Source organism: Hermetia illucens, chromosome 1 (assembly GCF_905115235.1).
Source record: "Hermetia illucens chromosome 1, iHerIll2.2.curated.20191125, whole genome shotgun sequence".
NCBI classification, from domain to species: Eukaryota; Metazoa; Arthropoda; class Insecta; order Diptera; family Stratiomyidae; genus Hermetia; species Hermetia illucens.
The window spans coordinates 203449732-203471242 of record NC_051849.1 but is presented as its reverse complement, the minus strand read 5'-3'; the positions used below and the strand labels follow the sequence as shown (position 1 = coordinate 203471242).

At 44.3% G+C, this 21511-nt stretch overlaps 1 protein-coding gene across 1 annotated transcript; it reads left to right on the top strand.

The window, feature by feature from the left end:
- The first annotated feature begins 15496 nt into the window (after nt 1-15496).
- LOC119647209 lies at nt 15497-16198 on the top strand. Its single transcript, XM_038048035.1, has one exon. It carries the CDS (start codon nt 15497-15499, stop codon nt 16196-16198), a length of 702 nt encoding a protein of 233 aa, XP_037903963.1.
- The last annotated feature ends 5313 nt before the right edge of the window (nt 16199-21511 follow it).

Sequence of the window (21511 nt, the reverse complement as noted above, 5' to 3'; positions counted from 1 at the left end):
CTACGGCTGGCTTCGATTGTGTTGACCTGGCTAGCCTAGCCACCGAGGTAAGGACCTTTTTTAAAAGTCAAGATGCTCAAGGCATTTAGAAGCCGCATATTAACAACCATGCTCCCCATTGGTTATGCAGTCCTCGGCGTATGATGTTCCACTTTAGCTTGGTATCCTGTTAGCACCTTTTCCAGTGCAGAAAGGACGATTCCTAGCCTTTTACTTCGACTCATTTCCCCGCCAGGTCGCCTTCTTCTTTTTCCTTCAGCCTTTTTTCCGTTCACAAGCGGGGTTGGCTCGTCGTGATCGGTTTAGCCATTTGGCTCTATCGAATTTCTGATCTGGGTTCCGAGACTTGTGACTCAATCCGATCATCATGTTTGTAATGACATACTATGTTAATAGCATGGCGGAGTTCCCCGCCAGATCGCCTTGACCCTAACAAATGACCGCTGGGCCAACAGTTGGATGGGCCTACTCCCAGTCCACCCCTGGCCCGTCCAAAGGCACGAGAACAACTTTAACCTGAAGTATAATCAGGGTGAGGAGGATCCAGCCCGGAAACTACAAGGGCAATATCTATGGTATGGTATGGTATGGGCAACTATAGCTTTGACCAATTTGTTGGTATATCTGGGAAGCGTGGTTTCTACTGACGGTGGAACCAAACTGGACGTCGCTGGATGCATTAACAGCGCTAGATCCGCCTTCGTGGTCTTGTCTAAAATCCTTGATTCTGTTCTGTGCTAATATTCCCTTCCCCTTCGTGTAAAGTTGTTAATGCGAAGCAATTTTTAGATTTTGACTAAATTGCTGCTGCTTAAAGTAGCGACGCAGACAAGTGTTAACGCAGACTTGGAAGTTGCAAGTAGCAGAGTTGGCCACTTTTCATGTGCTGCTGCCATATAGCAACAAAGGAAGAACATAAACACAGAATTAAGACAGTTGCTCCAAATTTTGGATAAAACTGTGCTCCTGTCCAATATCCGTAAAATTGCATCTATTACCATCAACGGCAATCACCGAAGTACAGAGGGATGACGCAGTGCTTCAAAGTCTCCGGGACAACCGTAAATGCAAATTTCGGGAGTTTACTCTTTTCAGCTCAACCTTTCTGCGCGATCTCTGAAGAGGAACCTAGGCCATATATTCCGCCTAGGCCATATATTCCATGCAGTATACGATCTTGTGCACCCACGCGTTCGGTCAACGAATCGGCTGGTCCCTAGCAAATATTTCTGGCCCTCATTGAATAAGGATGTTAATTCTTGGGCCAGACAGTGCATCGTGCGCCAGAGGTGTAAAGTCACTAAGCACGTACAAAAGGAAGTAGGCTCATTTCCTCGGTTTGCCAAATCGACATCATTGGGCCTTTGCGAGATTCGCATGGCTTCAAGTATTGCTTCGCAGTCATCGATAGGTTCCCGCGGTGGCCTAAAGAACCGAGGCTCTTTGTCGTGAATGGATTCCACGCTTTGGAGTTCCAGCCGAAGTCATTACTGACCAGGGAATGCAGTTCGAATCTACCCTGTTCTCGCAGTTAGGCAAACTCCTGGGATTCAAACGCCATCGGACGACTGCATACAACTCGCGATGGCTGGCATAGACCTCTAAAGGTCGGTATAATGGTACACGATCACTATTCGTGGTCGCAAGTCCTGCCTTTCGTTCTGCTTGGCCTACGTATACTGGTAGAACTTGAGACTCCCTAGCGATCCTGTGCTCGATACGACGGTTAGCCCTTTCTATCGTAGGGCTATTGCGCTTGCTCTGGGATGCCATCGCCAAACAAAATAACCCCCGCCTTCCCGACATTCTTCGACGAAGGCTAATTCCTCCAAGGACCTGGATGTCTGCACACACACGTCTTGGTTCAGCTGCATGCTTCCCGTAAGCTCCCGCAATCACCATATGAGGGCCCATATGAAGCGTTCCACAGAGGGGAGCACTTCTTTAGGCTTGACGTCGACGGCAGGCCGAAGAATGTCTCCATGTTCAGGCTAAAGCCTTTTGTCCCTGGGGATGAGGTCTCGGGGAAGAGAGGTGCAAGGCCCGTGAAAATTGATCTGTGTCCTTGGAGTCACAATCAGAGAAATATTTATAATAATGAATTAATTTCAATTCTAATAAAAAATCTTGCAACTAAATTTTGTTGCTAACATTGTTGCAATCTATCTTTTTACGTAGATGCAGATGATGCTCGAATTCCTCCTTCAACTTCGAGATAGTAAAACGAGATAACAAAAGGGCTCAATTTTATCAATGACAAGCTCTCAATATCTATAATTTGTGAGATATTGGTAAGCGTATTTTCCCGTATTTCGATGTCTGTCTTTTCAATTATAGCAAATAATTAGTTTTCCTTTATTTTCCGCCACACCTCATCGCATGATAAGGTCAAGTTATTGCTTCATAAATTATGTATTCCAGTAATTTCTCGTCGTCCTGCATGCATGTGTGCCCCCGTAGGCGCATGTGATAATTCAAAATTTTAGCTAAAGCTACTTGTTGACTCCTTGGCATCTTTCAGTCTTTCATCAACTTCCAACTAATAGTTTTTCACGCGGCTACGATGTCCTCAACGTTTTGGCAAGAAATTCGGGAGCCCGAGGATATTTACGGCTCGTTGGCTCCCTTCCTCTGTGTCTCATTTCTGACTGGCTTGACTCCGTTCATGATAAAAGAGGAGCTCGGAAAAAGGATGTTGAAAGCTACTTATCTGGGAAAGTGCATTACGGTGCTCCACGTTTGCCTTGTGGCCTATAGTTGGTACAGGATGCAGTTCGACAACAATCACATCATAACCGATAGTGTCTCAACCGTGGGGGATGCTCTGCAGTACTTTTCGGGAGGCGCCGTATTCATCGCGATTTATGGTTTTTCCTTCTTCAAGAAAGGCGAGTTGGTGGCTGCCATGGAGACATTGGCAAATATTGATGAACAACTGTTGACACTGGGAGTGAAAGTGAAATATCGGAAAATGTTCTATTATTCTTGTTGGAACTTTGTGTTTTTGACAATTTTCATTGCAAGTTACCATGGGATCTCGGTAGTGCTTTTGAACGTTATCGACGTCCATCCCGGGTTTGCTACGTACACGATCTTTTTTATGCAGAACGTGGTGATTATGGTGACGGTTTTCATGTTTCGATGCATGACCAGGTTGATCAGTGATCGGTTTGTCGTGCTGAATAAGGTAAGGAACAGATGTCAATAGTACAAATGACTGAATCCCTGAATTGCTTTAATATTCATCATTGCATCATAACGTTGCATCTCTACACCTATCAGACAGGACTCAATGAAAAATAAAAATATGAAAGATAGCTTTTCGCAACATTGGTTGGCATTTTTGGAAAAGTTTGAAGGATTGAAGAATTAGACACTTTGTAACGAACTATGGTGGATTAGGGTGGTCAAACAGCCATCCTGAGTGACTGAAGACGACCTAAAGGGAAGAGCTGTACCAAAATCCAAAAGAAGAAAAAGAAAAGTGACAGTGAAGGTTTGACCGCAAATATTGCAGCTCTACCAAAGCGATCGGTTGACACGTTCTTGTGGACCTCTGTGCTAGCCAGGCTCGGGAATGTGGGGGGTCCTTTGAGCGCTTCGGTCCCTCACATGTCATTCTTACAAAATCAACGTATCTATACCGATGCGTGGGTCCGCATAGGATCTAAAAATAACTCAATGAACAAGGGAATTCGCGACGTCCTAACGAAATAAACCCGAACGCGGGCTAAACTTGGAAAGTAAAAAAGCAAACAGCTCGATCACGCAGGTGGAGCCGTGAGTCTTCGGACCCGAGTGTCGCGATCGAAGGGGAAAAATTCACGACGGATCACAGCCTCAATCATTGTTTCCTCGGCCGCAAATTTTCAATGAGGCGAGGTCCCTGAGGTTTCTTCCCTTCCTTGATATCCTCCGGCCACTATTTTGGAGAATGTCCCTATAATGTACGAGTTTGCGGGGTCAAAAAGGAGGAGAAAAGAAGGAAGTCCTCAAATTAAAGAAATTATCCCATATGCATGGTATGCATGTATTCAAGCGCCAATTCAAAAAAGGGGAATCCAATCAAGCATATAGACAATAAATAATAAGATTTAAAAGAATAAATGAATTTAAATAATAAACGTCACTTTTTTAATGACGTAAAAAAATAAAATAAAAAAAAAAAATAACTAAAAATTTAAAAATGATAATTTAAAAAGAAATAATAAATAAGAAAATTGAAAGGATAAATGAATTAAAATAAAAAAATGAAAATCTTAAATATGAATAATAAATAACAAAATTAAAAAAAAAACTTACGGTTCTACCCAGAGCTCTGCGTGTTGAAATGCAGGCTTATTGCTATGGATAAAATGGAAACTAATTAAAGTAAAAATTTATAATATCTTGAAATTGTGGACATGCACGTGCTACTAGCGGGCAACTCGATTACCGGATCGAGCAATAAGATCTCCAAACTATTGAGGGAGCACGGAGTCGAAAAGAAACTTAACACTGTTAATGGCGCTTTTCCTTTTTCCCCTTTCATTACACTCGGTTGCTCAGTTTGAAAGCTTTCAGGCTAGAAAATCCACCAAAAATCACAGAATTCTGCACTAAATACTTAACCATGGAAAAGCCCTCCGAGTTACAATCCCCCCAAACAAAATTTCCCTGAATGAAAACCAAAGGCAATCTCTCCGTTGATGTGAATTCGTTGTGAAAAACTCACACTCTCCTTTCCACCATGACACCCCCAGAAATTCGAGATGATGACCCAACCGCCTCCCAGCGATCCGAAACAAAATCTGCTTTTACAGCAACTTAGCGAGTTCGATCCATCCGGACAATGTTGAACGAATACCCCCAATTCTTCACCTCCATCCACCGCGGTTCAAAAGCATTTCTCTAAGTTTAATGCACAAAGAACAGAACTGTCATTCACTTCCAACAGGACCGAAATCTTAACCAAAAATGATCTCCTCTGCCCATCAGCCGTTTCTCGATCAGCCGGTCCTGGTAGATTTGGCATTAAACTTCTCTCAACATATGCAGCAATGTTGACGGATGCGGCAGATCAGTCCCCTCTGTCAAGATCAATTCACTCGAATGCATTCAATAATGTGCAATATGAGGCGAAATTTAAGATAATTGCACACTATGGAATGCATTATTTGATCAGACTAATCCTGAAAAAGGCGAAAAAAATCCCGCTCTCGCCAAGAAGCCACGGCCACTACAGAGCAGCTGGGTTTTCGAGGTCTGCTCAAGGAAAGACAGCTGAAGACCAGTTAGGCAATCACTATTGGTAAGCAGCTTAGTATTTGGGTTCTGTCTTAGGAAAGGCAGCTAAAGATCTAGACAGTGAGATATAATTTGAGGTCCTTCGTGTGAACGACGCCCAAGTTAAGACCATCCGTGTCCTCCAGCTGATATTGAACCGTTCCTACTCTACCGATGACTTTCGCTTTCACGAACTTCCGATCCAGTTTGACTTTGTAGCGCTTTGCTGCACTGCTTAAGTTGAAGAGCCGCGTTATACACGATATTTCCAACCTGAAATTCACGAGCTCGGGATCGCAAGTTGTAATCCCTCTGCTGTGTCTCTCTTGCTTGGAGGATGCGCCTTTGATCCTTTGCTCTCAGAATAGTAAGTTTATCCTGAGAATAGACTTCCGGGGTCGCCTCAAGCAAGGGGTTTAGTCATCGTAAAAGGGCGTAGGTAGTCTCATGGGTTTCTATGCTTTGCTCAAAAACGACGTGATAGGGGAAGTCCCTATCGAGACGTGTTTTGCTGAACGAAGTACACAGTTGATGGATGGCGGCTTGTTATCACAATCTCTTTGATCAGGATCGATATAAACGTGAATAGTAGGGATTCCAAATACATGAAAGATTCTCAACATTTGCTTTAATGTTTTCGGTCCGAGATCTGGGGTATGGGCCGATCAGATCGATATACAAGCGTTGAAACACCCGATTGGAGATGAGCCCTTTTCCCATTAGAGGCTAGGGCGTTTTTGACGTCTTGCACGTTTCACAATTACAGATGTAGTCCTGGATTCGTAAGGCCATTTTAGGCCAATAAAAGCACAACCGCAATTTACCCAAGCTTTTACCAACCCCAGTTACCATTTCGAATATTGTGCCTTCAATGTGCGCTCTAAATTTGCGCACTGCCCCCAACATTGCTAAATATTTCTGCTCAGTGACAACAGTGTAGTTTCCCTGAGGTTGAGTAAGCTCCTTTAACATATACGCTATAGGAACTTCATATCCCTCTTCCGTCTTCTGCATCAGTAGTTCTCCGATGCAAGAAGAGAAGACTCGTTTTCGAGCGTTGAAGGCCGAGATGGCTTCCTCAGTCCAGTAAAACTGAGGCTTCTTCTGAAGTAACATCACTCCCAAGAGTCATCGCGACCAGTTAACGATCACGCTGCATTGATTTAAAATAAGAAAAATAGAGGAGGAAGTGTTATCCCACAATCTTACAGGCTTTAGATCCAAACTAGATAAACAATTTTGGAAGCATATCACCTCCATCTGAAATTAGCCCGTTTCTACCTCGATGCACTACCGCTATTTCTCATCAATAGCGGAAAGAAGCAAAAGTGAAAGGAAGAGGAAATTGCTCAAGAAGAAGTTTAGAACTCTACAGAAGGAGCAGGAGCCAAGGATGGTACCGGGTCCCTATGCCCACCAAATTAATAATTTCTTAGAAGAAGAACAGAAAGACCGCATCAGGGCAGCAACAGTGGACTCCATCAGGGAAAATAAATTTAGAAAGGCCAGGAACACCAACGAAGATAGGAAGGCAATTAAAGAGCTTAGAGAGAAGCGCGTTTACTATATCAAAGCTACTAAAGGGAGCGGGCTAGTAATGCTGGACAAGGAGGCCTACGATAGCCGGATGAAGGAAAAGTTGCAGAATGGGCCGAATAGAAGACTCAGGACTGATCCTCTACCACAACTTGTAAAATAGGTGGACAGAGTTTTTAAGAATTGCCAACCACTTTTGGGGACCAAGAGACTGAAAGTCTCAAATCCAGTACTTCCTAGGATCAAAGGAGGACACAGGAAATTGTCCCCCACGCATCAGATTGCTAAGTGGTTAATAAAGGAACTCCAGAATATGGAAAAACAGTTTGAGACTAGATCGATCAAGAATTTAGGTGAGTTCTCCAAAGGTCTTCAACTGGTTGGCGAAATCGAAGAAGACGAAGCCTTGGTGTCTTTCCACGTCAAGGATCTTTTCCCAAATATCCCGGTCTAAGAAGCGACTGCTTTAGTAGACGATTGCCTTCTCCAACAACATAAAGATCCACAATGGAGAGGTAGGGCAAAGAAAAAATCTATATGGAAGAAAACTACTTTACTTTTCCCAGCACTTCGAACCACGCTAATCAGCAGAAAGTCGCCTCTTGTTGTTTTCAGAAGCAGAAACAACAAACTCAAAACTCTTCTGGGATAGACCAGAAGGAACGTGGAAATATGTTTTAGGGAACACCCAAAGGAAGCAGAATTAACGAAAAAGGGTGCGACGGCTTTCAGATAAAAGGTAATGGAGCTATCGTTCTATATAAAAATAGGGTTTCCAGGAAGAACGCAATGTTTGTGAATTACATTAGCGATATGAGGAAATTAGATGTGGCCGAAAGTATCGAAATTAGGAATCTAAAATTAATTCTTTTATTGGGGTAAAAATAAAACAAAAAATTTCAGACGACCACCATTTCGTCCTGGGCAGAGGTAACTCATCACACGTTTCCTCTATCTTTGTCCAGAGAACAGCATCTGATAACCACTTTGGTCATATTGCTCCCACTGCAGAGGTGGAGACAGGGTCTCATGAGATGTTTCTGAAGATTTTTTCAAAGGCATCAAGTGGATGAGATTGGGAGGAGTTGCAGCTCCAAAAAACAAGCCTCCTATTAGACTAAGTGACCTCTTCTGGACTGTGCTCTTTCCAGCCTTTTTCGAATGTGAGGACCGCTTTCAGAGCCAGAAAAACACCTTTCCAAGGTATCTTCGTCTAAGGTCTGTAGAAGCCAGGCAACTGCATGCCAAATACAGGACCATTTCCTCCTTTTCGTCCCGTGGTTTGTGTATGTGTGTATTTTCGTAAGGTGGGTAAGAGGCAAAGCCACTGAGCACTCAGACCCCAGTGGCTTCCTGTAGTCCATTTCTCCGTCTAACGGAATATCCTGGATTCGTTTATGTATGGCAGGATTTCCAATAGTGGGAGTGATGCTACTCGCTCCAACTAGAGCACATCAGCACCGAAAATCTGATGTCTGATGCATCTATAGGCCGGAAGATTTTCTGTTCTGAACATATGCACAGCTATTGAGGATAAACTTTGTGGGATGTTTGTTTAGTTCTGACAGGAAAAGGTTTTTGTGTTAACAGCATTAAGGTTCTGCCACTTGCCATTACGGGAAGCTTGTTCCCAGTTTTTGATAGCAGCATTAGCTAATGCGGGACCTGGATCGGCTGTGCACTATGCGCGTATTGCGGAAATCGCTAACAAATTTCTGTTGTAATAAGGGACGGTAAGATGTTGTACTTGCCTCCGACGTTATTTCGTAGTGGGACCAGATGATAAAGACGTTCATTTCCTCAGCCCACTTCAATCGCGGCCTACGCGAACTTGCTCAAGTAGTCGCCACATATTGAGCCTGAACCAGTGAACATAACAAACGACTTCCGCCGGTTATCCGCAATGGAGTTTAAATTCTTGCTTTTTCTAGTTTTATGGGTTTGTATTTTTTACTTAACTACCAGGTTTGGTGATGGCTTTTTCAGTGAGTAATCTGCAGGACTGCAAAGTTGCTGCACTCTCCTCACCTACCCCCTTAGACGTTCCGCTAGCGAACAGCTTTTCAGACTGAAGCTATCTCTCCCTCTTCCTTTCCTCCTCTTACGCCTAAACCGTTCGCAGAAATCTGTCCCTCCTTCTTTCCTCCTTTTACACCTACGGCTTTCGCAGACAAAATGTGCAGACTCTTCGTTGAAGATAACCTTCATCTGAGGTCTGAGGAGGCCGGACAACTACATACGAAGTGCAGGGCTGCCTCTTCCTCTTATTCGCAGTGGCTGTATATGACTGAGACCACAACTCCGATTTTTTCCATGTGGTAGTTTAAGGAGCAGCATTCCGTTAAAAGCCCTATTAGGTTTTTCATGTCCCACTCCTTAACTGATAACAAATATGCCACTCTAGCGACTCCTTCACAAAGAAAGTTCAAATTTCTCCATTCGGTTGCGTGAATCCTTGAAATTTTCCCCTTCAGAGTAGACTGGGACAGTGAATACCGGATGTAAAAAACTGATTTTGGCCCTACCATTGCGGGTCTTGGTGAGCCAGTCGGCGAAGTTCCCGATACTCGTTCCGGGGCCTTGCAATTTCCGCTTTCCACAAATACATAGAAGACTTGCCTTGATGCCTTCCTGGGCATGGAAGCTCCATAGACCGGCGTTATCAGGTTCGTAACAGAATTTACGACAGTATCAGCTGCATTGCCATCACCCCCAGAAGTGCCCTCCAGCGCAGCCCTACCTGTTCCAAGGGTTATGATAATCCTCCCGCTGTTCACCTTCGTGACGTTTCACGCACAGGAAAAGCACCGGGGTGGTGTACAAAGTTTATGTCAACCACTCCGATGGCAATATGTTGACAGTCGCTTGCCGAGAAGTCTTCCAGAACTCGTCACTCGTCTACCAGCGACACCAGTGATTCCGACGTGAAGGGGCCTGGGTGCCATTCCGAGAATTCGTTTTCCTCTGGCAACTGGGTGAGGCATACCCCATTCAAGTGCCCAGGCATTGAAGTCACCCCGATCAGAATGCGCCCCTTTTGTGCCCAAGATAACGTCCTTCAGAGTATCAAGCCTGCCTCGAAAGACCGGGATCGTCTCGTTTGGCGTTAGATAGACACTGAAAAACGTTACCTCCAAACACCTCCCCCGAACCTGGGAACGAACTACAAGATAGGTGCCGCCCTGTACCCAGATGGCAACTGTACTTGATATGTTGGGGTGCCAGGAAGCTGGGTCGCTGTTTCGGTACCGCTCCCTGATGAGCACTGGATCAACTTTGTTCTCCACGGTGAACTGCGCCAGCAACTCGTGAACAGCCGATCGAGTCCTAGATTTTTCTAGTTTTGCTTTGAGATTGGACACCACCCTGAACTTGCAGTGTGTACAATGTTCTCACCAGACGCACCGCGATCCCTGCATATACCTTACTACCTTACTACCTTTTCGTTGCAGGAATTCGCCTTATTGCCTACCGGACCGCATCTGTGGCATGTTACCCTCCTGACAGGTCAACGGCCAGTTGCAGACGTGTGCCCATAATCAAAACATCTGTAACATTTGCTTAGGGCGACCTCCTACATATCAACCAACCAATTCTGATTTTCCTGTTGTTAACAAACAATTTCTACAACAGCGAGTTTTTGACCCGGCTAGTGATACCAATTCAGACATTGGTTGTCTCCAGACATCCACGTTTGATGGTCAATTCTACCTCATTTTTTCCGTCAGGCAGTCAACATCGCGGATTTCCAGAGCGCACGTGGGTTCCAAAACCAAAGTTTTCTCTCCTAGTAATTCCTTGACCGCTTCACAGAACGTACCTTTATCTGTTGTCCTCGCACCTAATTTTACTGGGACTCCGCCACCCTTTGTTTTCAGAATGGAAGACACTTCCGCTCCACTATCTTCGGGATTGATTCTATAATGGATTTCGCTGAAGACTTCCGCAAAGGTCTTGCCTTCAGTCAGCTTAATAAGCGGAGCTGTCGGTCTAGTTTTCCTTTGTCTCCCCGCCTTTTCTTTCTTTCTTCCTGTGTGTCTGCCTTAATTTTAGACAGAGGTTTTTCTGATTGTACGGTATGTTGTTGCCTTTTATCCCTCTTCGCCTTCTTCTTTTGACCCCTGGAGAGTACTTGAGTGAAGTCTCCTTCAGATGCCCCTTCCTCCTTTCGTTTTTTCCCCATATCGCTCTGCCATCCGTTTGCGTTTGCGGTGTTCTCAATGGTGGCACGGTTGTTTCTGGTTTTGGCGCATCTTGTGTTACACTCCATGTCTGCCTGTAATACGAAACTCTTCCCAAGAGCTCCATCAGCCCATTTTTCACGCTTTTGCTGACATTTTTCTGGAGGAACTTCGCAGATAGCATGCTCTTCACAAATGCCGCGCATTTCTTGATCAGCCTTTCTTCTTCGGCTTTCGTAAAAATAATCGAAAGCCCTCCCATTCGGCTTATATTTGAAGCCATCTGGTCAGTTCCAGAAGTTTCACTGTGCTTCTTTCCGCGACAACAGCATTGCATGGTACGGTCTGGGTTGCAGCATCCTTCTACGAGGTTTCTTCTCTGTGTGCATCTCTCAATGTCTTGTCAGGTATTTCAGCCCTTGCTGAGTCCTTCGCTGGGCGCTGGAGCAAGCGTCGCATTTTCGTGCTGCGCATCCAACTCATTCAAAATTCCCACTATCTCCTCATTTATATTTTCTTTATTCGCCATTTAAGCAACAGTCTGAAACGGATATACCCCTAGGGAGAAAGCTCCTACCCCAGTTCCCTGAGGCCTGACCCATGCTTAGGTAAGGCCAAAACTCACGAAAAAATCAGCGCTCGCTCGGAGCAACGCGGTCTACTGATACTGGTTCAATGCACACTGCCCGACCAGGGTTCCGAAGGGGTTGGTTCCTGATAGACGTCACAACTACCACCGTGGCAATGCTAAACTCACATCACCCCATTAACGTCGACAAGGAGTTGTCGACGGCTCCGGGGACTCCCAGTGTGTCCCGGCGTGTATCGGTCATTCGCGGTTCACTTTTGGCCGAGAAACTTTCTACTTAGGACGCAGATATTATGCCAGTTAGGGGGTTTGGTATCGTAAGCGACCCATTCAGGACCGCTTACGACCCCTACTGAAAAGGAACAAAAAGAGATCTGCATTTGTATTGGAGGATACCAAGGCTCCAGAGAGGGGGGGGGGGGGGAGAAATTTCTAAATAGAGTTTTGAAGATGACCGTTCATCGAGAGAGCGGATGTACTTTTCCAGTTGAATTTAGATGAAGGACACTTCGACTAAGTTAAGTGCCCAGCTTGGTTAATTAAATGTTACTCTTCGGGGAGGCTTCCATGGTATGGGAGGGATGATGACCCGTAATAATTCATTATCACAAGAAAAGTCTCCCAAAGCTCTGTGGGAAGGCTCCTTTTGTGGAAAGAAATTCCCGATGGAGATGTCGGCCTTTGTTTGCAAGAATAGGCAACGATAAATTGGTTTTAAAGACGACCTGGCGTTTGTTGCAGTAGTAACGAAGCATAGCGGATATAGAAGCTATCCATGGTGGGAATCTTCGATGTGCACTGGTTAAACAAAACTTGGCGGAGAGAAGGACGAGTGACGGTCTTCACTATTAACGATGAAAAGACAATATTGCATAGTATTCGATTTCGTGTAGATGGCATTTTCCCAGCACTTATCCAGAAAGGCCTAGGAATTATCTTAGAGTCTCTTCTCAGGGTGGTAAGGGGGAGCATAGCACTGGGTTACATACCAAGGGCATGGAGACGGGCAAAAGTGGTCTTTATTCCGAAAGCGGGTAAAAAGGATCCTTTTCACCCTAAATCTTTTAGACCAATCTGCCTAACATCGTTCATACTCAAAACGGTGGAGAAGGTCATTGACAACTATATTAGAACTAACGTTCTAAAGCGTAATCCCCTACATCACTGTCAACACGCTTACCGGGCAGGACGGTCAACTGAAACTGCTCTGTATCAGCTGACAGAGGTACTACGGGACGCCATAGAAACAAAAGAAATTGCACTGTGCGCGTTTTTGGATATCGAAGGAGCATTCGACAACACATCGCACACAGAGTTACAGGATGCCCTGAGCCGCAAAGGAGTGGAAAACACCCTGGCACTCTGGATGGGCAAAATGCTAGAAAGCAGACAAATAGAGGTACAAACAGGTACAAATTCTATTATCATGAACACCACTCAAGGCTGTCCACAGGGTGGAGTACTATCGCCGCTGATGTGGAGTACGGTAATGGATGAACTCCTGGACGTGTTAACTAATACTGGAATACAAGTCCAGGGCTACGCGGACGACATTGTTCTAATCTGTAGGGGCAAATATGAAGATACCCTATGTGATAGAATCCAAACTGGATTAAGGGTTACTAGTGCCTGGTGCAGGAATGTGGGACTGCGGATCAACCCAACCAAAACCACCATAGTACCATTCACTAGGAGGCGTAAGCTGGATCACCTGACAGTCATAACATTACATGATATGGAGGTGAAACGAGAAACAGAGGTCAAATATTTGGGAATCACGCTAGACCAAAAATTACTCTGGAAGGCACATGTCGGAAACACTTGTCGAAAAGCCACGAGGGCTCTGATGACTTGCAGATCCATAGCAGGAAAAAAATGGGGTTGCAGCCCGAAGATACTACTTTGGATATATACTGCAATAGTAAGGCCAATGATTACCTATGGAGCGGTAATCTGGGCAGAAAGAACCCAACTCAGCACACAAGCCAGGTAATTACATAAGCTCCAAAGGCTGGCTTGCGTGTGTATCAGTGGGGCAATGAGGACATGCCCAACGACATCCCTGGAGGTCCTTCTGGGGTTAACCCCTCTCCATCTGCACATACAGATGCAGGCAAGGAGATCAATATTCAGGATGGGCGGGAATATGAGTGAGGCGGGGAGCTGCCTAAATCGAAGGAAGATTGATATCCTTTCTAGGCGGTAACCCGAATTACTGATACCGAGGGGCAACATGACAACGAGGTTTCACTTCGATAAGAAGTTTGAAACACGTTGGAGTAACAAGGCAAACTGGGAGAGCGTGGCTGCGACATACGGCTTAAACTAGCAACTGATTACTTGGTACACTGACGGATCCCTCACAGCAGAGGGAGCGGGTGCCGGTGTCATTGGTCCAAGGAAAATGTACTTTGAGCCAATGGGCAGGTACACTAGCATATTCCAGGCGGAAATTTACGCCATAGACAAATGTGCCTCCTTTAATCTGCAAAGGAACTACAGAGGGCAGAGCATAGCTATTCTCACCGATAGCCAAGCAGTGATCAAGGCACGTAGGTCCAACCAGGTGAACTCTAAACTGGTGTGGGAATGCCTTGAGAGACTGAATACACTCGGCTCGTCCAACAAGGTCCGGATACTTTGGGTTCCAGGCCATGCTGGGTTGGAAGGCAATGAGGCAGCGGATGAACTAGCCAAGAAGGGAGCAGGGATGTCTTTACATGGGCCAGAACCCTTCTGTGGAATCGGAAACGGTTTCATGGCTTTGAATCTAAGGAACGAAGAGAAATGGTTGAGGGAACTATATTGAGCGGGCCTACTAGGGATGGAGCAGTCCAGGGTGCTTATTGGGGGATACGAACCCATGCGTACAAAGGATTGCTTAAACCTCACCAAAAAGAAACTCCGAATCATAGTGGGAATTCTCACTGGTCATTGTCGGCTGAACTATCACCTAGGGAAGCTAGGGATATCTACGGACACTGCCTGCAGGTTCTGTGAGGAGGAGGACGAAACCTCTATGCACGTCCTGGGACAGTGTCCGGCACTAGTGCAAAGTAGGTCGATACATCTGGGAGAACACTTAATACCAGATGCAAAGCTGAAAGATCTGGAAGTAGGGAACATACTAAAGTTTCTAACGGTTACAGGCCTGCTTAAGATACTATGATCAACAGGTACACTATAACCAGTAAAAGGGGCACAATAGTTCTTCAAGGACGCGGTGCGACTTTCCTTTAACAGAATAATAATAATTCGATTTCGTGACTATGAATTCCTCTCTGGATTTCTTATTAGCTAGCACTTTTGTAAAAAGGATGGCACTCATCATCGACACATGAGTATGTACTTTCGAATTGCTCATGGTTAGGATGTTGTCCTGCTGGCTACTATCTAATCGCTTCGGGTTTCTTGGTTATTTCAAATAATTTTCATTGTTTGAAGTCCATGCAGACAAGGATGATATTATGAAACGTCCTGAAAGTGGTGAAGTATGACCGATGGATTATATGCGTACCAGGGGCACATTAGCTTGAATCAAAGAGTTTCCCACAAAACAGCAGTGCCACGTAGTTATTGCAGAAGGCAAGGTCATTCCAGGACTTTATCCTTTATCTTTAAAAATATATAATATTATCAAGTAATTTTGCACTATGCACCAACAGTTATAGATAATAGATTCATCGTAACGATGATGAACGATACTATTAAATTACGCATTCCACAAGGTACTATTGAACAGTCCAGGACATTTAACTGAGTAAAAATTGATTAAGTGTCCTAAGTTGAATGATGTTCCTTGTGTAAACTTGATTGCGCGCAGGTCGTAATTAGAAAACTTCTAGGAATTCGTATTTTAAAACAACCAGGACCGATGAGGGGCTAGTGTTAATCGCAGTTTGCATCCCATTATACCTCCGGGAAAATGAAAGATTTGTGGTCTGAGTTACGCGATCCTGTTGATATCTACGTTTCCTTAATTCCACTTTTTTGGGTAACGTTTATGTCGGGAATTTCACCTTTGGTATTGGGTGGACGAAGGGGCCATAGAGTGTTGACTTCCAGTTTCATCGGATGCCTTAATACATTTATCTATATCATTGCAATGGTTTTTTGTTGGTACTGGACTTACTACGTAAATCCCACGCATGTTTCCAGGGATGTTGTGACAGAAGTTGGTCATATAATGGAACAATTATCAGCTGCAATAGTGACTCTTGTGATTTATCTATTTTCGTTTTATCACCGGCATACAATCATCGCCATTGTGAAAACGTTGGCCGACATTGATGTCCAGTTATTGGCGCTTGGTGTTAGGGTTAAATATAAGAAAATGTTGTACTATTCGTGCGTGAATTTTAGTGCACTTATCCTTTTCATAGTTCTATATCACATCGCTTGTGTAGTGTTGGTGGAAATTAATGGCGTAAGGGTGGACGCTCCTTGCTACATTTTCCATTTGACTCAAAATTCAATTTTATTGATAATTGTGTACATGTTTGCTTGCTTCACAAGGTTAATAAGTGATCGGTTTATCGTTCTGAATAAGGTTGGTATTTACAATCTTTGTGTAAATTATATTAAAGTAAAAATATTTGATGCTAAATACCTACTCTACGAAAGGTAAAAGATAAAATCCTTGGTTTGATTGTATAGGGCATGGTATTGGAAAGTTCGGTGGAAATCCTACAATTATTATCAAATTTATATTGAGTCAAAGTTCCTAACTTCGGGTGGGTTTACTGCAACCTAAGAAGTCATAAGATGTTAGTAGTTGTGGCTTATAGCACCAAATTAGAATGTACATAGTCTGATTTATTAAAAGTTTGATACATTTAAGGGCCTCGAGTATTAAATTAAAATTAGGTACTAGCACTGAGGAAGGAGGCACGTGGTCTCCGAAACGATCGTATGCGGGAAAAAATAAAAATATTTACAGGATAAGGAAAAAACCTAGTTCTCTTTTTTCTTATATACCAACTGTAAAAAAAAAACATGGACACTCATTTCAACTTCTTTATGTTAGTCCTACATTACCGGACAATTAGTCTAGCAAAGCCTTTACTAAGCGACATCAAAATGGCACGTAGATATAATACTTTTTCTTTTTCTTCAGCCTTTGTCCCGTTCACAAGCGGGGTCGGCTCGTCGTGATCGGCTTCGCCATTTGGCTCTATCGAATGCCTGATCTGGCTGCAATCTCGAGGCTTTCAAATCCCCATCCAGCGTATCAAGCCACCGTTGCTTAGGTCTACCTTTTGGTCGTTTTCCATCGACTTCGATGTTCAGACCAATCTTGGCAAGTGAATTCTCGTTTGCACGAATTGCGTGACCATACCATCGAAGACGTCTCTCTCGCAACTTTTCCACGATCGGTGCAACCCCATAACGATCGCGGATATCCTCATTTCGGATGTGATCTAAACGTGTGACGCCACTAGTCCAACGTAGCATCTTCGTCTCCATTACCGCAAGACGCCGTTCTTTGTCTTTTATGGTCGGCCAACACTCAAAACCATAGAGAGCGACTGGACGGACGGCATTGCGGTAAATTTTAGATTTGAGACGTTCGTTGATACGTCGATCACAAAGGACACCAGTTGTGGAACGTCACTTCATCCAGGTTGCGTTAATGCGTGAAGCAATTTCATAACGCAGTTCTCCATTGGCTGATAGCGTTGACCCGAGGTATTTAAATCGCTCAGTTCTGGGCAGATCACTGCCGCTGACAGTGATTGTGCCTGTTTCATGGGGATCGGTCATCAAAAATTCAGTTTTGTTTAAATTCAATCTGAGACCGTGCTGCATGAGGCGATTATTCCATTTTTGAACAAGTTGCTCGAGATCATTTTTGCTATCAGATGCTAGGAAAACATCATCTGCATAAAGCAGTGTGTAGGGCGCTGGACGTTGGATATCCCGTGTGACGGTGTCCATAACAAGGACAAAGAGGAGTGGTGAGAGGGCACTTCCTTGATGAACACCAACAGAGACACGAAGCGTTTTTGATACACCCGCCATACTTCGAACTTTACTTTTCGGATCGTGGTAGAGCAATTGAACCCAGCGCACGAGTTCTTCTGGCATACCAGATGAGTTTGTGTGGTACACGGTCAAACGCTTTCTCTAGGTCCAGAAAGGCAATGTAAAGAGGGCGATGCTTCTCACGGTGTTTCTCCATGAGTAACCGTGCAGCGTGTATTGCGTCAGTAATTCCGCAGTTCTTGACAAATCCGGCTTGATTCACGGTTATTTCAACGATTTCGCGAATACGGTTTTCAAGAATGCGTTGAAAAATCTTCATCGTATGGGAAAGTAACCGGATTGGACGGTAATTTGAACATTCTGCTGGGCTACCTTTCTTTTTCCATATTGGAACAGTGGTACTTTCTTGCCAGTCAGATGGTGTTCTTCCTTCCTGAATAACCCGGTTAAAGAATTCACTGAGCCACAGTGTTGGGTCCCAGCTCTTCGCTTTCCAGAGCTCAGATGCGATGTCGTCAGGTCCTGTTGCTTTCCCCGATTTCATTTGTTTTATTGCCTCCTCGACTTCAGTTGCGCTGACTGATGGAACTGCACCAAATGTCGGCAATGATTGTGGAAGTGGAGGATGAGCAAATTCTTCAGTTGAAATCTGCTCGAAGTATTCTCGCTATCTATCCGTTGCGGCTCGACGGTTGGTAAGCAAAGTACCGTTCTTATCATTAACACAACAGAAATGTTCGATATCCTGTGTGCGTTCATCACGGCTTTTAGCAAGTCGATAAAGATCTCTCTCGTCATCCCGAGTGTCCAGTTTATCGTAAAGATTTTTGAAATGGTTCGCTCGGGTGACAGCGACGGCGCTCTTTGCTTCCCGGTTGGCATTCTTATAAATTTGCCAATTAGCAGGCGTTTTATCGTCGAGAAATGTGTGGTAGAGGCGTTTCTTTTCACGGACCTTCATTTCAACATCATCATTCCAAAGCCAAGTATCTCGGTTGATGTACCGCTTACTCGGCTTGGTGACCCCGAGGGTTGCAGAGGCCGCTTTGTAGATCGTGTCTTTCATTTGGTTCCATGATTCTTCCACAGTCGTAATGATTGGCAATTGTATGAGTGAGACCGTTTCTTCTTCCTTCTCACCAAATCGCCACCATTTAATGCGCGGCGGGCCAGTGCGTTCCTCACGCTGTTTTATCGGTGGCTTAATTCGTATGACGGCAATCAACGGCCGGTGTTGAGATGCGATGGTCTCATAGGGAACGACTTTGCAATCAGTGACAGTGGTAAAATGTTGGCGTCTTATGAGAATATAATCGATTTGCGTTTTATTGTTCCCACTATAAAATGTGGGAAGATGAGACAATCGTTTGATGAACCATGTATTCATAAGTACAAGGTCATGGGTGTTCGCAAAATCGATTATACGCTCGCCACCCTTACTGCGCGCTCCGAACCCCTTTCCCCCATGGCACCTGTTACCGTCTGCCTTTTCACCCACATGACCATTAAGCAGGCACGTGACAAGCCTTTTCATCGAGAAGCTGCCAGAAGGCATCTTTCTCGGCATCAGGTCGACCTGTCTGTGCTGCATACGCGGTGAAGAAGTGAATAGTGCGATCAGCTGATATAATGGTGAGCTTCATCAGCCGATCATCAAATCGTTCGACTTCTTTAATAGCATCACGGAAACCCTCTGAGATGGCAATGCCAACGCCATATTGAGTGTGTGGGTTACCAAAATAGAGAAGTTTGTAGCCATTTTTACCGCGTTCGCGTTCAATGTCGCAGCTTTTGGCACCAGACCATCGGGTTTCCTGTAGAGCGCAGATGTCAATGCGCCTTTTCCGAAGGGCTCTTGCGAGTTCCTCCGTCTTTCCAATTAGGGTACCAACATTTAGTGTGCAGACACGTATTTGTTTTGTTCGTTGTGTGCAAACTAACTTGCTTACGTCCTGACGCCGTCCATGCGTCAAGAACCCTATATATATCACTACATTACTGAGAAAAACTCTAATTAACTGAACTTGAATAGTGACTGAGAGAGAAAATGGCAGTCATCCGATTATCTAAGTTAAGTGTTGTTTGAAGTGATTAGTACTTAGATGGGTGACCAAAGTGGAGTGTTTGATTTTATCTTGTTCTCATTAATTGTAAAACAGAATTAGTTACTTGAAAATGAATAAAGATAAGCAGATAAGAATAATAAATTTATGCAGGGTGCCATTCTATTCTAATTATACTAAGAGGCACCCAGGATGACCATCAAGTCATTACGGCTTCACAATAAGTTTATTGAAGGCTTCGAATTCAACAAAATTGGCTCATAAGATCAGAAGACAATGCACATTACACTGTTCTATTTCACCGGTGTTAGGGACTATAAAGGGTTCACCGCATCTTAAAAGACCCAAAATGATGTTTGCATCTAAGTAAAAGTTAGCAGAGAAAGTAGGAGTTCGAGTGTTGAACGATGCCTCATGGACATAGCATTCAGCGACGAGATGAAACATAATTTTACTGGCCGGGATGGCTTTAAATGTTACCGGCGCGACTTCAGGAGAGAAACAGTGAAATTTTGGTGGAGGCAATCGCATGGTATGAAGCGTGTTATTTTATTCGAAACGATATAACTAGCATTCGTTTCCCATGCACTACCATCGCATTCCACTACCCTTTCAACAATATATCGCAGCCATTCCAAGAAGACAGGAGGGGAAACTCGAAAGAAAAGCAGGACAAAATACGGACCATCCGGGTTGGGGCCGAGTCAAGACTGCGGTGCGTTCTATGCATCTGTATATGTATTGTGGGTCGTATTTCTCTAGCACTTATGTGTTTGCGAATCCATTTGACGAAGCAACCATGATTAGGTAGAAAAATAAGAAAGGTCTTTCTTTTTTATCTCATTAAAGAGTTCCAGCGGTCATCCACTTGAAAAGCCATGGTTCCTTAAGGTGGAACTGTTTCCATATCAAAACGGTAGGGTTAGAACCCTACTCCGCAGGGGTAAAAAGGTTACGAAAGGAAAAGCCGGAGGTCCCTCAGACCCCATGAGACAATTACAGCATTCAACCTCTTAAAAACTTGCAGCGCTTCAAACTGATGGATGCGTATTTCGATATTATAATGGTAAAGTTTGATTTGCTAGCTCCACTCTCCGTCTGAGTGCAGGGAGGGGTTGGAAAGGTAAGAGGGCGGCAAACCTCTCTAGCCATAACAGCAATAACTTTTTAAGGGGTCCTCGCCGCCACTTTTCAACGGAGTTGGAGGGAGAGACCACCAGCTTCTCTATTCAAGTTCTGCTTTACCTATCTATGTTGGGGTAAAGTTCAAAATTAAACTCTACTCTTTTGATGGGAAAATAGCTCCGTTTTGAGGTGCCATGATATTTTAGGGGAGATTGGCTACTGCAAGATCCTTCCCGTGCTCTCCTTCTTACGGGGTTGGCTTGAAAATTTAGAATTGATCATATAATATAAAAATATCCACTTTTAAGGGCAATAACTTTTTAAGGGGATAATCGCCACGAGTTTTCATTGGGTTTGAAGATGTGATGTGTAGCATACTACGATCCAGTTAAGATTCATCATCAATGGTGCAACAATCGGTATCGGTCTAGGCCTGCCTTAATAGGGAACTCCAGACATCCCGGCTTTTCAAAGAGGTCCACCAATACGATATCCCTAAAAGCTGTCTGGCGTCCTGACCTACGCCATCGCTCCATCTCAGGCAGGATCTGCCTCGTCTTCTTTTTCTACCATACATATTGCCCTTATAGACTTTCCGGGCTGGATCATCCTCATCTATACAGATTAAGTGGCCCGTCCACCATAACCTATTGAGCCGGATTTTATCCACAACCCGACGGTCATGGTATCGCTTATAGATTTCGGCTTTATGTAGTCTACGGAATCGTCCATCCTCATGTAAGGGGTCAAAAATTCTTCGGAGGATT

Excerpts from the sequence above, each read along its gene's own strand:
- LOC119647209 (XM_038048035.1), top strand. The coding sequence starts at position 15,497 with ATGAAAGATTTGTGGTCTGAGTTACGCGATCCTGTTGATATCTACGTT.